Source organism: Carlito syrichta, unplaced genomic scaffold, assembly GCF_000164805.1.
Source record: "Carlito syrichta isolate Samal-C Ts95f unplaced genomic scaffold, Tarsius_syrichta-2.0.1 Scaffold138305, whole genome shotgun sequence".
NCBI lineage: Eukaryota > Metazoa > Chordata > Mammalia > Primates > Tarsiidae > Carlito > Carlito syrichta.
The window spans coordinates 8,488-25,955 of record NW_007082401.1 but is presented as its reverse complement, the minus strand read 5'-3'; the positions used below and the strand labels follow the sequence as shown (position 1 = coordinate 25,955).

The following is a 17,468-nucleotide window of genomic DNA, read 5'->3' as shown; positions in this document are numbered from 1 at the left end:
AAACCGTTAGAAATCAAAGGAAAAAGAATTGTATAAAGTTGGCTGGGTTAACAGGTAGAGAAAAGCAGAAAGAGGTTAAAAAAAATACATTGCCTTCAAAGGAGCAACAATAAAATGTCACCTAACTTACCAACAGATGGTGAAAGTCGAGGGCAACGGAATGACATATTTAGCACTGAAAAAAATAAACCACTAATCTAGAATTCTACACCCATTAAAAACACCTACAAAAATAAAGGTAAAACTAAGACATTTTCAAACAAAATCTAGAATAAAAAATTTTAACACTCCTGCTAAAGAAATACTAAAGACAGAGATATAACAATGAATAAAATCGTCTCTGCCCTAAAAAAAAAAGAAGAAAGAAATATTAAAGGGAGTTCTTCAAGTAAAGGGAAAATGTAAATGCCATAATTATTCCATCTAAAACAAAAATTATCAGAATAGATGAAAAATTCTAATATGAACTGCTTATAAGAAATAAACTTTAAATACATATTGAACCATAAGGAAATCACAACAAATAGTGAAGGACTGTAATCATAAAGTAAAAATATAATATCAGTTAGAAATCAAAACAAAAAGATAACCAGAGAAATACCCACATGTTGTGAATTAGTCAATATACGTTTAAATAACCCATGGGTCAAAAAAAGAAACCACAATGAGAATTAGAAAATATGTGAACTAAATTATATGAGTATATAACAAATTAACTTACAGAATACAGACAAAGCACTATTTAGAGAAAAGATATTACAAAAGAAGAAAGTTGAGAACCAGTTAAGAGCCTGATCAATGAATTAGAAAAATAATAGCAAATTAAACTCAGAGAAAGTAGAATGAAGGAAATAATTTTTTAAAAGAGCAGAAATCAATAAAAGGGAAAATAAACATATAAATTCAAAAGTTGGTACTCTAAAAATACACAACTGATAAACTCTTAGTAAGACTAGTCAAGAGAGAGAAAAAGAGAACACAAATTACCAATATCAGGAATGAAACAGAGAAGGCACTGCAGATCTTACAAACTTTAAAGTGATAATAAGCAGATAATGTAGTTATGTAATTTTATGCCAGTAAATTTAAAATATAGGTAAAATGATCAAATTCCTTGAAAAAATAGAAATTGCCAAAACTAACACTCAAAAACTAGAAATTTTACATTAAAAAAATTTAATTGAGTACATAATTTAAAACCTTTAACTCAATGTTTGGATGGTTTCTCCAGTAAATTCTTCCAACTATTTAAGGAATAAATGTTACCAATCTTACACTAACTCTTCAAGAGGACAAAAAAAAGGGACAACTTCTAATATATCCTAGGTACCAGAATCTGACAGTGCTATTACAGGAAGGAAATATGCCAATCTCCTTCATAAAAATATACACAAAAACCCTACATACAATATAATAAATCAAATCCAACAATATATAAAAAGATAGTATAGTACACCAAGTAGGGTTTTTACTCTGAGAATGTACGGTTGGTTTATCATTCAAAAATTAATCAATGTAGGTATCATCATGTAGGCCTATTGTGAAAGAAATAAAAGACAGGATGGGTGGGGTAAAAAATAAAACTAAAATATGTTTAAAAGGAGCCTTGTGGAAGCTGATACATCATCATATCCATGGCCTCCCACAGGAAACACTTCTTGCCCACATCAACTGGACCTGTCTGCAGGTTTGTTTTAGGACTGTCTGCTAAGGCCTTCTTCAGCTTTGGGAAGAAGTGAGAGGGGCTGAAGAAACCTCCCTCAGCTTCCTGGGTGTGTGAACTCTGGCTCAGTTTTCTTCCTGCTTGGCTGTGATCAACCTTGCCTTTCCTACCTCATCAGGTCGTTATGAGAGATCAAGGAGGCTAAGAAGGCCCCTTGGGAGCAACTAGGGACTGGACATGTGAGAGGTGGCACTTCTTTCTGAAAAGTCATCATGTCTGCACGGCACACTCACCTGGCAGGCTGTACTCACCTGTACTGCCGCTTGAATGCTCTCTCCTGTCTCTTCCGGGTCATCCTGGAATTCGCACCAAATTGGTAGACCTTCAAGGACGTCCTGTCTGCATCTGGGTTGCTGTCCACTGCTGGGCTGTCCTCTGAAAGCTCTCTTGGCCTGGCCCTCTCCGGCTGGGGTAGCCCTTTGCTGGGCAGGCAGGGGGGGTTGCTGGAGGTGGTTTTCGGCTTTTCTAAGGTCAGTTCACTAAACTGACCCAGGAGGCCTCTGGAGGTGGAGCCATTGCTTGAAGCCAGGACCTCCTGTGACATTGGATGGTCTAGGGTGCAAAGGCAGGGATCAGGACCCTTCCGGTTCTGCTCCTCTTGGATTTGGATGGTGCTGCTCAAAGCCAGGGATTGACTCAGAAAATGTTTGTGGAAAGTATCCTAAACAAGGCAAAAACAAAAGCATTGAGGGACCCCCTCTAGGAAAGCTGAAAAACACCTGATACCACTTCAAGCATTTGCCCATGAAGTGCCCTCCCCCAGAAATATCTGTTCCCTTCCCTGACTCCTCTTAAAATCCCACCTGTTCGGAGGTGCTACTCAAATGCTCCCTCTTCTGTGACGCTGTCACTGATACACACCCCACATGCATGAGCCCCAGAACAGGCCCCAGTCTTTCTCTCACACCCCTCGCAGAGAGCGGGTTCACGCAGCCGGTAAAGCTGTCGCTCCAGTTTCTAATTCCTGAATCACCATCTACCAGCCAGGCCACCTGTGGCAAACTATTTAACTTCTGTCCCTCGCTTCCTTACCTGTAATATAACCAGTCCGCAATCACTACCTGTCATTTCTAAATCCCAAAACCTCTGAAAATGAAATTTCTTTGGGATCTTGTGGCAAAAACTTCTAACTTACAGTCTTTTAAAAGTATGAATATTCACACGTTTTGTTGCAGAAATGGTCGTGTATTTGCTACCCTAAGCCCTGCTACAGGTGTTATTTGCAGTGTGGTTAATACGCTGCACTTTCTTTCTAAATTAAAAGAATACATTTAAAATTCCAAAACACATCTGGTCCAAAGATTTTGAATGAGAGATGGGGTGCCTGTAGTGCTCACCTCCCACAAGACCATGGTGAGGACGACATGAGACACATGTAAGGCACTAGCACAGAGCCAGACATGTCGCAGCAGTCAGCCAGTGCTCACCACTGCTATGCTTATTTGCCCGGCTCCATTTAAACAAGGTCTTAGCCCCTCCTGATGGCAGGCCAGGCACTGCAGAGGCCACTTTTCACATATCTCTGGTGTCTATGGAGCTCCCAACTCAACAGCCCCTACCTAGAAAGCGCTCAAGATTTGCTTAGGTTTTGAAATGAAGGAATTCCAGAGGAGTGAACTGAAATATCCAAATATCCTCTCTTACTAGCAAAGATTAGCTGATGAAATGGGACTCATGCTGTTACTAATGTGGGAGGAGGTAGGGGGACAAATATAGACCCCCTGGAATTTTCCCTGGTTTAAAATTCTGGACCTCTCAACATTTCCAAAAATTATCTAGGACCAAATGGCAAAGCCTGGGCTAGAATAAGGAAAGCTAATTTTGTAATGTTCTGTCCTGGTGGAAATTACTAGGCACTATAAGCCTCCTCCAAAAGCCACCAGGCATCCTGGGCGCAGAGAGAGGAAGACATTAGTCACCATTCCCAAGGAGACTTAAACTACAAACTCCTGGCCTAGGGGAGCCGGAACTGCTGGTGGAGCCCAGGCTCTTACAAGTCATTCTTTTTTTATATATATATATTTTATTATGATGTTGTGGGGTACAGTTAAGGGTTAGGTATACAAATACGTTTCATTCAGGCACCCTATTGATAAGAGGTGCTTCCCCATCCCCAGACAGATATTTGCTACCGTTAATCCCATTTCCCTCCCCCCGCCATAGTTTCCCACTACTGTCAGTCATTTTCTTATAGTATTAGGTTGGATGTTCAAGTTTCATTATATGATTACAGTCATTCTTAAGGACAGAGCTGACCTCATAGAAAAACGGTGGAATACCTGGTAATCCTTGGCTCTTTTCTCTTGAGTAACCAATAAGTATAGCCAAAGTACTCAAAGGCCCACAAAATGCTTTCCAGAAAATTCTATAGCAACCTGTCCTTCAATGTCCTTCATAGGATTCATATGCCCCAGGGAAAACCTCACTTCCCAAAAAAATGACCAAAAGGAAAAGTCTGCAAAATGCCCTTAGCAGTGAAGCAGGTCCAAGTCATCTCCCTCACATGCAGGCATGAAGGGGTCCCCACTGCACACATTTGCTGGTCCCTGGTGTCTGTCTGGTCCACTGGCTCTCAGAGGGCAAGCCACCGGCCCCAAGAAGTCTCCAGAAGCTTCCGGGACTCAACTATTTTCCTACTAAATAGCTGTGTTAACTTTGTGTACTAAGCAATAATGAAAAAAACTGCTGCCCTGGGCATAGTCAAGGTAGGCACCAAATTCCACTGTTACTTGCGGCATTCCTTATCACCTTGCACTCGCAATAGAAACAAATGAATAAGGTGTGAATTTCAGTGAGGACTGTCCCCACTGAAGCATAAAAATTATTATTAGACTTTTTCACTCTAGACCCTGCACACATCCCGTGGGCAAACGGGAAAGACACTGAGTGCGGAGGACAGCAGTGCGCACTATGTGACTAAGTTGGGAGGAACTTGGCAGTGTTTACATGGAATTACTGACAGACAAACTGTGGTTATTCAGGCTTGGGTATTTGGCAGGCATTTCCTTGAAAATCAATTGAGCCTCTCACTTCGAAGGAAACAAATGGTGTATTGCCAGTGACAGAATGCAGGCTATCAGGTAAAAATCAGAATTTTGGAAAATGCATATCTGCCACTGTGAGCCCGAGGGCTTTGCAATACTTAAAAGACTTTTCTGATGAGTTGGTTAATGACATCAACAAATGTAATTTTTTTTTTTTTGTATGTTGAAAGGTGTCCACTTTTAGAAGATCTGTATAACTCAATAACTAATATCTTCCAAATGATCAATGCATCACATTACTAAATCATGCAGGGGTAAAAAATTCAAAGTGCAAGACAGCCCAATGGAAACTGATAAAGTAGAAAAAGTTTACTGAGATGTTTTAAGATGCCACATTAAGAAACTACAGCTTGTTTAGTTTCAGTGTAGTGTCAAAGAAAAATACCTAGTCTTCTAAAAGGGCTATTAAAATACTTTTCCCTTTTCCAACTGCTTATCTGTGTGAGGCCAGATTTTCTTCTTACACTTCAATCAAAACACCATATTGCAACAGGCTAAAGCAGAAGCAAATATGAAGCTTGAACTGTCTTCTACTAAGCCAGACATTCAAGAGATTGGCATAAAATGCAAAACAATGCTACTCATTTCACTAATTTTTTTGTTTTGGAAAATATACTTATTTTTTTCATTTAAAAAAATGTTACTATTTAGGCTGGGTATATGGCATGTACCTGCAGTCCCAGCTACTTGAGAGGCTGAGGCAGGAGCCCAGCAACTCAAGATCAAAATAAAAATAAATAAATAAAAATAATTTTATCTTATTTAAAAATAAATATATATATATATATACATATTTTTAGAAATATTTCCTAAATTTATGTATAGCTCACATTTATTTCAATGTTTTGATGGGGAGTTTTGGTTTCCTTTTTAGAGACAGGGTCTCACTCTGCTACCTATGCTGGGGTATGGTAGCATGATCATAGTTCACTGCAGCCTCAGACTCCTGGGCTCAAGCAATTCTCTTGTCTCAGTCTCCCAAGGAGCTAGGATACAGGCCCACACCACTAAACCCAGATCATTTTTTTTTGGTAGAAACGGATTCTCACTAAGTTGTTCAGGCTGCTCAAACTCCTGGCCTCAAGCAATACTCCTTCCTCAGTTTCCCAAAGCATTGGGATTACAAGCATAAGTCACTATGTCTGACCCAAAATTTAAAAATATATTAAGTCATAAAAAAAGAAAAAAGAGCGGGGCTCGGTGGCTCAGCCTGTAATCCCGCGCCTTTGGGAGGCTAAGGTGAGTGGATTGCCTGAGCCCGCAGGTTCGAGACCCACCTGGGCAGCGAGACCTCATCTCTACAATAAATCAAAAAATCAGCCGGGCATGGTAACGCGTGCCTGTAATTCCGGCTACTCAGAAGGCTGAGACGGAAGGATCGCCGGAGTCCAGCAGGTCGAGGCTGCGGTGGCCAGGAGCAGCCACTGCACTCCAGTCTAGGCGACAGAGTGAGACTCCAACTCAAAAAAAAAAAAAAAAAAAGAAAGAAGAAATATCTATATTTGTATTACATGTAATGGGTTTACTACTATTATTTTTCAATGATTTAGTAAGTAATTTTTTAAAAATTTCTGAATTTTAACTTCTAATACAGTAAATAATAGAAACAGTCACATAAACAAAAGTTCTTTGGACTCCTCAATAATTTCAAGAGTTTAAAGAGATTCTGAAACTGAAAGTCTGAAAACTGCTGATGCCATCTAAACTCTCACCAGACAGGACCCTTGCTATAGTGTCCCCAGCAGACAGGGTACCTAGCTACTCCCAAACACAACTAGCTGAGTCCCTTCCAAAACAACCAGTTCCACTGCTGGGGCAGCTGTGACTGACTGAGGCTCCTATGCCAACCGCTATGCACTAGTGCCACTTGTGCTCTCCGGAGCCACCAGGCAAGTCTACACCACTCAACCCAGCAAAGGGCCAGCAAGCACACATCATGTGCTACATGCAAACATGATGGAGCCCTGTTCTCAGGAGACTCACAGACCAAACTTAGGAAGCTAATAGAGTTCGCCTCACATGAAGGTGAGTTATTCCTTCCGCCTTATTTGAAGAAGTCTCTTACATCTGCTAGTCTCCCACAAGATTAAACATCTCCAAATCTTTTAATTTCCTCCAAACTCTTCACCTTCCTAGCCCCTCTCCTCTGTATAATGTCCAGTTTATGAAAGTACTTCTTCAACAAGAAGTCACCTAGGATGGGGCATGACATCAAGGAGTAGCCTGAACCATACAGAGATGAACAGACTCCCTTCCTTGATCAGGACACAGACTACAGGATCACAAGAGCATCGAAATCCCAGCGGCTCTAAGGGGCCTTAGACAGCTAGTCTAACAAGACACCACAGCCAAGAGAAATATAAAAACTTCAGCCAAAGTTCCACAAGAAGGAGGCAGAGGCAAGGTTGGGGGCAGGGAGAGGATCCTCTTTCTTCTGTCCCGATTCCGAATGAATTCGAGAATAGTGCCAACATCTACACTCATCTAAACACATGGCAGGTGAGAATGCAGGGCTGGCCATGGACAGACAATCTATTTTGGGTTGGCTCAGGCTCCCTGATTTGACTGATAGTACTCTTTGAGCTGAGTGCTTGCTTTTGCTTGGCTTTTCTGTTTGTTTGTCCTACAAGCTGCTTTTACATCTTTTTCTCATTTGGTTTAGTCTCCCCACCTAACAGAACCCTGCCATGGTACCTCCTTAAGAGAGACTATAAAACAATACAATTTTAGAATTATTTTTCTTCAAGAGAAACAATAAAAGCAGAACAAATGAAACTCTAAGAATTTGGGGCTTTATTCCCTTTTGACTATTATGTTTTTAAAGTCTTTTTTAAAAGATGTTCTCCAAACCTGGATTGCTCCCCTACTCCTGAACTTCAAAGACAATGCTGGGTAGGTGTGTTCTCACTCAGCAAAACAATAAAAAATCATGGTCTCCACCTCATGGATAAGATGGGTAAACTGAGGGCAGGGAAGGAGACAGACTTACTCAAGGCCCCGTTGGTCAATGATAGTAGAGCCAGGGTGAAAACAGAGGCAGGTGTTCATCCCATCCCCACACACATGGCCCCTTCTTGGGCTGTCCCATGGGGTATCCCCCAAAAGACCCAGGAGTGCCAGAAGCCTTGTCCAGTCCTTACCCTCCAGTCTCAAAAAGACAGAAAGAACAGCAGCCCCACCTGCGGGGAAGTGGCGATGGGCCCAGTCATCATGCCTTGTGCGATCAGGCCAGACTGCTGCCTGGTCTTCTCTCCTATCTTCACATCCATGGATGGCTTGGATGATGACGCGTGGGGTTCTTCCATCATCTCCCACAAGGAGGCCAAGCTGGGGACTTCATCCGGGACCATTTGATTGGGAATACTTTTGTGTGGGGGCCTTCTGGATGACACGAAATTGCCAAGTACATCCCCATCGAGATTGCCAGGTCTGAGGAAAAGAAGTGTTTCCATTAAAACAGACTCCCCGTAAGGAATCGGTAACAATAAATTCCACACTCAATGGGCACTCATAACAAGCCCATTAGTAAAGGCGTGATGACTTCTAACCAGCCAGCGCTATACCATGGAAGGTAAGGAAGAGAAAATACACCAGAACAAGTCTGGCCTACAAAATAAGACAGTAAACAAGCCAACAATTAGAGATGATGATTGGTAATCGGTTCCCTAAGTCCTTAAGACTTAAGAGCATCTTTGTTCTTCTTGACCCTAGTGATTAAGGAAAACCATAACCCTTTAGTACAGGCATGGGTACACAGGGCCCAGCCTCATGCACACCACGGCAAACGTGCCATTCCTGCTGGTCAGGGGAAGTGGGGTCAGGTGTGCTATGGCTTTTTTCTTGGGGAGGGGGAGGTTGAGTGTGAGACAGAGACAGAGAGAGAGGAAGAGAGCAAAAGAAGGTGAGAGACAGTGAGAGTGAGAGTGAGCAAGGAGTGAAAAGGAGCAAGAGTGAGAGCGTGCCTATGAGACAAAGCAGGAGACCCAGTGTACAAGAACTCCCCCTCCAGTCACATGAAAGTCAACACTCCTCTGACACAGGCTCTGGTATAAATGGGTACTGACCCCTACTCTATGCCCGGTTTCCTGTCCAGCACTGGGTCACACATGGGAGGGGCAGTTGTGCTGGGAGTGGGACATGTCAAGCAGAGGAAGGGGCTGGAAGCAGCCTGGGGACGTCTAGAAGGGCCCCCAGTGAAGGCAGCACCTGAGTCTGAGAGAACTGATAGGCAGGCAGAGGGTCAGTCTCCTGCATGCAGACCTGTAAGCAGGACATGCTCAGGGGAGCAGCAGGGGCTGGTCATGGACGCAGCTCTGCAAGTTATCCTAAGGAGTTTAGATCTTATCCTGAAAACTGCAGGAGCGTCTGAAGACCTTTGGCAGGGGAGTGGCGTGGCCAGACTTATCTTGTGGAAAGCTCACAATAGCTTAGGTCGACAGTGGATTCCAGGAGAAGGTCACTAAAGGCCTGGAGACCAGGGAACAGCCATGGGAGTGACCCAGCAAAAGAGGATGGGGCTGTGAACTCAGGCCATTGCCAGCAGGGCAGGGAAGAGGGAAAGTCTAGCATCACTGGGTATAAGGAGTTCGCAGGACTCAGGACGCAGAAAACAACAGGCGAAGGTGAGGCAAGAACACCCAAGTGTTTAACTTGGGTCACTTGGTGAGACTTGGGAGCTTCAACTGTTTCCTCACTGCATTTTATTTTTATTGTATCAGAAATATTTCATTGTCCAGCCAGGCAGTGAATGCCTTTAGAGGAAGAGCTTCTTCTTACCCCCCTCATGGCGCTGTGCATCCTAAGCCTTGAGCTAGGTGTTTGTCATGGTCCCACCTTTTGGCAGCTGGACACCCATGCCTGAGCTCTGGTTACCATCAGGAAAGGAGGCGGTTCCCAAGAGAGCCAGGAGAAAACACTACTGGTGATTGCATGCAGAGTTTGAAGCTTGTAATTTAACGTAACTATTCTCCAGACAATGGAGGTTCAATCAAGAATGTCAACTCATTTTCTTCCTGAGATTTCCAAAAGACCTTATTTTTCAGATGTTTCCCATCTCTACAGTGTGTTGTTGCCTTTTAGAATACTATACCTGCTTTTAAGAAACAAAACAAAGCAAGTCTCCAAACCTTACAAATAACGGAATTTAAATTAAACATTCTGAATCCTAAGTATTCTCCATCACAAAGTGTCTGTTCTCATGGTCTCTACAGGAACATAACAGTACTCCATGACAGAGCTTCTGAAAACAGAGTGTGGGCAGCTGAATGAGGGCCCCCGGAAGATGTCCACAGCTTCCCTGGAATCTATGGATAGGGCACCTCGCAAGATAAAAGGGAGTCTGCAGATGTGATGAAGAATCTTGAAATTGGGAGATTGTCCTGGAGCATCTGGTAGGGCAATGTAATCACAAGGGTCCTTAAGGAGACATGAGGACCAAAGTCAGGAGATGTAATGATGCAAGCATAGGCAGTAGTGATGTGCTTTTTTTTCTTTTCTTTTTTTTAAGTCAGAGTCTTACTCTGTCGCCCAGACTGGAGTGCAGTGGTACGTTCACAGCCACCACAGCCTCGACCTGCCGGGCTCAGACGATCCTTCCACCTCAGCCTTCCAAGTAGCTGGAACTACAGGCATGGTAGTCTACGGGAGGCGGTCAGGCCTCACTACGCTACCATGCCTGGTTTTTTATTTATTTGTTTGTTTATTATAGAGACGAGGTCTCACCAAGTTGCCCAGGCTGGTCTCAAACCCCTGAGCTCAGGCAATCCTCTTGCCTCAGCCTCCCAAAGTGCTGGAATTACAGGCTTGAGCCACCATGCCTGGCCATGATATACTTTAAGATGGAAGAAGGGACCACAACCCAAGGAATGTAGGTGGCCTCTAGAAGCTAAAAAAAGAAAAATAAATGGATTTTCTTCTCAGAACCACCAGAAGGGGCCAACCTTGCTGACATCTTGCCATGTCTGACCGATTTTAGATTTCTGGTATACAGAGCCATAAGAGAATAAATTCATATTGCTTTAGGCCACTGTGATGATTAGGTTTTATAAGTCAACCTGGCTAGGCTGTGGTACCCAGTTGTTTAGTCATATTATCAGTCTAAATGTTGCAGTGAAGATATGTTATAAATGAAATTAACATTTACAGTCAGTTGACTTTGAGTAAGGCAGATTATTCTCAATAATGTGGGTTGGTCTCATCCCATCAGTTGAAGGCCTTTAGAACAAAATCTGAGGTTTCCCAAAGAAGAAGGAATTCTTCTTCAAAATTGTAACATCAAAATCCTACCTGGTTTCCAGACTCCAGCCTGCCCTACAGATTTTAGGCTTGCCAGCCCTTACACACACAAATACACACACACACACACACACACACACACACACACACTCCTAATGGTCCTGTTTCTCTGGAGAACACTGACTGATAAGCCACTAAGTTTCTAGTATTTCTTATGGCAACAATAGAAAACTCAAAAAGTGGGAAGAGATACCTGGCATTGTTTTTTTCTGACAATGATGCTCTCCATTCTGCATCTTCATCTGAAAGGCCACGTCTCTTTGTAACTGAGAGTGCAGGGATTGCGATTCCTTGAGGGAAATATTTAGCTGTATTTTTGAAGTAATCCAGAAAGTAACTGGTAATGAGTTCAAGGTTTGTTCTCAGAGGCTTTTCCTTTGTCTATCATTGGAAGAGGGAAAATAATCATTACTTGTATGTACAGCTTCAGGGAAATGGTGAAAAAGACAACTATTCCAACTCTTCATCATAAGTTTATCAACTCTCTCATTCATACATGCTTACAACAAACATTCACTAGCTGCCTATTATATATGTCAGGTACTGTATTGGATAGGGATACAAAGATAAAGACACAATCTCTCCCTAAAAAAACTAGCAACCAATGCATGAGTCATCAGGCAATTCAATGAACAATTATAATAAAATGTGATATTAACAGAGGATTACCCAAGCAAATTTCCTCTTGACTTTTTGCTCCTAGGAATAACTTTATAAAATATATATCCTTTCATTAAAAAAAAAAAACCCTAAGTCTGTAGGGAGTACTAACTTTACAGATTCATGAGCATTTGGAGGCTGAATATTTTCTTAATTTGTGAGCTCTGCATCTAACGCTGATGCCAGCGATGAGAGGCAACAGAAGCAGAAGGCTTAATGCGAAGAGACGGGAGGCGGTCAGGCCTCACTCAGTTTACACCCTGATTTTTAAAAAACAGGCAAATTAAATTCTTTAGGAGTAGGCTATAGAAATAAATAATGTATTTTCCAGCCCTGCCTATACCAAATATTCCTTTTGGAGTTTTTAAAAAATACCCAACTGAGACTTACTAAGCCAGAATAGCAAATAGCAAAAAGACCTGGTTTCTTTTAAATTTCTCCTAAATAATCTGAACAGACAAGCTATCCAAGCAATAATCCACAGGCTGGCCTCAGGGACCCAGCCATGTGTTGGGCCTCAACCCACTCACCCAGAAACACCCAGGTCCTGCAGAGCTGTGGCTAGACGTGGGCATTCAGTGACTGCAATCAGAGTAGCAATACATTTGACAAGGAGCCTGACAGAGGGGACCCTTGGGCATGCCAAGTCCTCTCCCTTTCTACTCCACTCATCTATACGGTAGACCTCCAAGACTAAGACCCACGGCCCATGGGCGATGGCCAAATTCAACAGATTTATCACAGTCAAAATCGGGGACAGTTTTGTCATTATTTTTTTAGTATGAGATAAAAACTAAAACCATTTTATCTAAAATTAAACGAAGTTTACAATGAAGAGAGTTGAGGGAAGGATTTTATGTAACTTATTTCAGCCTTCTTGCTTTTTGTCTCAGTAAGAGAGATTCAGGGCCATAAATTGCCTGATTTATACCTTATGCTTTTCACATCACTTGGCTCACAATAGACACAGCCTTTATCTGTTTTTCAAAATCTTGATTTTACATAGGCATTTTTATTCACTGTATATCTAATAGAGAAAAATAAGTTACTGGAAATATTATATTAAATTGCAAGGCTTTCCTAGGCTCATGCTAGCTCTGTGCTAAGTGAATGTCAAAATTATTATGCAATAAGTAGACAAATGAGTACATTTTTCTATGAAATATAGGCTTCCATTCATTGTATCACAGCTAACGACTACCACCTAAATCAAATAATCAGTGTGCTTATCAAGAGCTAATGAAAATGTCTTAAGTGTCTTAGGGAGTTACCTTAGAGAGCCTATATTATGGCGAGGGAGCAAAATGAACTTGAATGGCAAAGATACTTCTGAGAAATGAGGTAAGGTGCATTTACGTAAAAATCCCAATGTAACCAGAATGGCTCACTGAATTTTCTGGGTGGCTGTCTCGTTCTCTGTGAAAAATCTTCCTAAGATGCACAGTTACTCTCCTGCCCCAGAATACAGCAGATGGAGGATCACAGAGTATACACTGCCTGGGTCAACAGCGTCTTTCTACAGGACTTCAGCTGAGTGCACTCAGGAGACAGAAGAGCCTGAGTGTCACCCCAGGACGCCAAGGACTTCCCCTGGCTGCCACTGTCTGTTTGTCTCAAAAGGGAGCACAGGAACGTCTGGCAGCCTGAGCACTCCCGTGGGTGCCAGGTGGTTTAAGTCTGGAATTCCACCCTTCACTTCATCTGGGGAAGGCTGGCCTAAGTTCCTCCCTGACCTATGATATATATTTGTGTGGTTTTCAAGCAGGTCAGAGGTTGCTCGGAGTGTCTCAGAAATAGCCTTGGTCCTACCTCCATATCAACCCAAGCTGCTAAGATCTCATTTGATAAAAGGGTTACAATTTAAATTTGCTTGACCACTATTTCCTATGATAGGGTTGGGAATCAAAACACCTGGTTCTGGCTGTAACTGACTGTGAGACCTCAGACAGCCAGTTTTCTCTAGCTCACAGCTCCCTCTGAGGAGGAGGGGACAAGAATCGGACCAGCAGTTGAAAAGCTACTTACCTGGGCCCTGAAGGGTGGGCAGGAGGCAGGACCTCCTCTACCCCACTTCAGACAGGGCAGCTTCCCTTCTATGTTGTACAAGTTGTACTTCTACAGGAGATATCATCGTATTGCTTTTTTTGTAAAACTGAAAAATGTTGAACTACACGACCCATCATCATTTTCTTTCTGACTCTAACACTGTGCCCCCACCACAAGGCAACTCTCGATGGACAGTCCATTCTTTAATCAAATTAGAGGCTTCTGTCTTCATAACAGAAAGAGCAATGAAGTCAGAATTGTAGCTTCATTCATTCTTTCTGACATTCATTCATTTATTCTACAAATAAATATTGACTGTTCACTATGTCATCAGACAACATGTTAAATATGGGGATATAATAGTGAACAAAGAAGATTCCATTTCTGGCTTTCTGCTGGGGGTAGGTAGTGGGGGAGAGAGATACTAATTAAATAACCACACAAATATTCTAGTACCAATGTTATAAACATACAAGAAAGCCTGTACCAGCAGGTGAGGGAGATCCAGTCGGGGAGGGGGGTCAGGAAAGGCCCCATCCCACTCGAGGAAAAGTCGCTCCATTTGCTTTCCCGACGCCAACCCACCTTGAGTAACGAAACCCAGTTCCTATTCCTGCCTGAATTATATGTCACAGGCGACTAAAGACTAACAAACATATTCCTCAGAACTCAAGAAGGAAAATCTAACACAGACAGGGAGTGGAAAATTTTAGCATGACTGAATACTATATTCTTAAGTACAGTCTTACTAAAAATAGCCATGTGTGAGGAGGAGGGAGCACAGGGGGTAACTGTAGGGGCTGAGCACAGTCCCAGGCTCTGACAACCACACACACAACCTGCCATGGGCAGCACCACTGACAGAGGTGAAAAACCCACTCAGGCTTGAGATCCGTTCACACTTGGCCAGAGCTGCTTCTCTGACTGTAGGTGTGGCAGGCCAGGAGGTCCCCCAAGGCTCCCTGCCACTGCCAGACCCTTGAGCACTTCGGCAGCCCAATCTCAGTGTCAGGTCTCCATGCCCCACCCTAGAAAGCACACACCTTGTTCTCCTTATAGAGAAATTCGAGATGCAAAAGCTTGCGAAGGTCGTTCCTGCTGTTTATGCTGTAATAAGAGCGTGGGCGCTCCTGATCCATGGTCACAAACGTCTTCTTTAAGCCCTGAAGGGAGAAACATGAATCACTGTTTACCATTTTAAATCAAAACCTCCTTCTGGCTTAGCGTACAAAGAAAAGACTACTGGCATTCATTATGGTCATTCTTTTATTCTGCCTTCTTCACAAGGACATTGTGGGGACCAAAATCTGACTTAAGAATTCATGTTCAAGGTCCATTTCTGAGTGAACATGAATTCTTAAGTCAGATTTTGGTCCTTGCAATGCCCTTGTGAGGAAGGCTGAATAAGAATGACCATAATTATAATGCTATAAGAAAGCGATTGACAGTAGTGGGAAACTGTCAGGGGAGGTGGGGTGGGATTGACAGTTGAGGGAAATTGCTAGGGATGGGAAGGGCATACCTTATCAACAAGGGTACCTGCATGATCAATGTTTATATACCTAACCCTGAAATGTACCCCACATCTTTATAATAAAAGTCAAAAAAAAAAAAAAAAGAATTCATGTTTACATAAACTTTATTACACCTGACATCACCTTCACAATTATTACTCTTATTCTTACAATAGTCCTGCGGCTAAGCTAAGGCTGGAGTAGTCAGCCCATTCCATAGATACGGAGTAAATTCAAGTAACTAGGTAACTGACTCATCCAAGGCCAGCTGGGGAATGTTCGGTTTGGCCCTAGATTTGGGGCCACAGAATAGGAAGCTTTAAAAATAAGCAAAAGAAAAAACATAAACAAAAAGCCAACATTCATTTCCTTCATCTCTCAGGTGGGGAAACCAGGAGACAGGGTTGATTTGCCCAAGGCCCAGCTGAGACAGGCTCTGGCAATGGAAAACAAGAGTGGGCTGGTCCTGTTTTCCCCCCAAGAGCCTGGCTTCTTCATTTGAAAAACAGCCACAGCAGGTGCTGCCTGGCCCCCCTGGCCAGGCCATCAGATCGTCAAATGGCTGGAGGCTGAGGAGATGCCTGACAGACAGCTCAGCCTGTGTCAGGGTAGCCCCTGCTCTTGACAGATTCCAGACCCCCAGCACTAGGCAGGCCTCGCTTCTCCCGTAGCCTTTATGTTCAGAATTTTACAGAGACTCTAACTGCTGGGCACACAAGACAAAACCCGCTGCCTGCCATGAATTTAGGTAAGAAGATCAATTTGGGAAATAAAAAGGATGAGCACGGCCTTGAACCAAAGAGAGGAAAAAGCAGGCCTTAGGGAAGGGGACCAGGGAAAAAAACGGCGTATGTGTCAGAGAAAAGGTGGATTAGGTCCATTAGAAAGAGACAATTAGAAGGAGAGACGGGGCTCAAAAGCAACCATCCACATTTCATCTGGGCAGAACCATGGTTTTCCCACCAGCCAGTGATGTGGAACATTCTATAATGTGGGTCCTTCTCTGTTGGACAACTCTTTATGTCTGTCAACGGTTCAAATCAGCAAGACTTGGTACACTTAACAACCCCCAGTGTGATGCACACCAGCATTTGAAAAGCACTGCAGTAGGGGACAAGGACGCCCTCGGGGGTCAACCAGTCCTCAGTCCCATCCAGCCCCCTCAAACATCATTCACTCAGGAAACATTTATCATGTACCTCCTGCAGAAGGAATGAGAGCTGACGTTCTGTTGGGGAAGCAGACCGTAAGTGAATGGGTAAACGTGAAACAGGGCAATTGCTGATACGCACTACCATGGAGACAGAACAGGGAGAGAGTAGTCAAGACCCAAGGGCACTAGTATACGTAGTGGCCTATTGGTGGAGCATCATCCATGTGCTCGCTCCTGCCTTCCAGCTTCCCCATCTGGGAAATAAAGGGAACGAACCACCAGTCCACTAGTCCAGCCACTACAGGATGGGCGTGAGCACATCGAAGTCTCAGTCCTCACGAAGCTTGCATTCCATAGGGGAAAAGACAGCAAGTGTAAGAATGCCTTGGGGAAAAAATATGCATAGCAGGGTATGGAGACAGAGGGTCAGGAGGGGGCTACCGCACCAAAGGTGGTCAGGAAAGGCTTCATTGATTAGGGAACATCAGAGCAGAGACACGTGGGGAGCAAGGGAGCAGGCCATGCAGGCACTTGAGGAAAAGTATTCCAGGCAAGGAGCAGCATCTGCAAAGGCCCTGTGGCAGTTGCAAGAGGCCAGTGCATCTAGAGTCGCGCGATCAGGGCAAAGTAGCAGGAGATGAGTTCAGAGCCTGATAAGGAAAGGTCTTGTGGGCTTTGTGAAATGGGGCGGTTCCTGGAGGATCCAAAAAGAGGAGTATCTTGGGCTGATATATTTTAAAGGATCGCTTGGCGGCTAGATTGAAAGCAGATGGCAGGAGGCAGGAGATTAAGCAGAAACCACTTAGGAGGCTATTGACGAATCCACAGTTTACATGAAAGAAAGAGTGGGCTAGACCTGGGTGTCTGCAGCAGAAATGGTAAGAAATGACTCCATGCTGCTTGTGCTCTGATGGTAAAGTCAGCAGATTTGCTGATGGACTAGATGTCGGCGTACAAGAGTAAAAAAAAGCCAAGAACGACTCCAAAGTGTTTGGTCCAAGCCATTAGAAGGATAGAGATGCCACTGACTGCTG

The 17,468-nt window shown here is 43.3% G+C and overlaps 1 protein-coding gene across 1 annotated transcript in view; it reads right to left on the bottom strand.

The window, feature by feature from the left end:
• MINDY4 (MINDY lysine 48 deubiquitinase 4) overlaps positions 1-14,926 on the bottom strand; it is a 107,675-nt gene extending 92,749 nt beyond the window's left edge. Inside the window, exons 1-4 of the mRNA XM_021708457.1 lie at positions 14,811-14,926; positions 11,255-11,442; positions 7,947-8,196; positions 1,975-2,384 (exon numbers count right to left, since the gene is read on the bottom strand). Coding sequence (XP_021564132.1) covers positions 1,975-2,384; positions 7,947-8,196; positions 11,255-11,442; positions 14,811-14,906 — 944 coding nt within the window. The 5' untranslated portion in view covers positions 14,907-14,926. The remainder of the gene's footprint in view (positions 1-1,974; positions 2,385-7,946; positions 8,197-11,254; positions 11,443-14,810) is intronic.
• Positions 14,927-17,468: the final 2,542 nt, after the last annotated feature.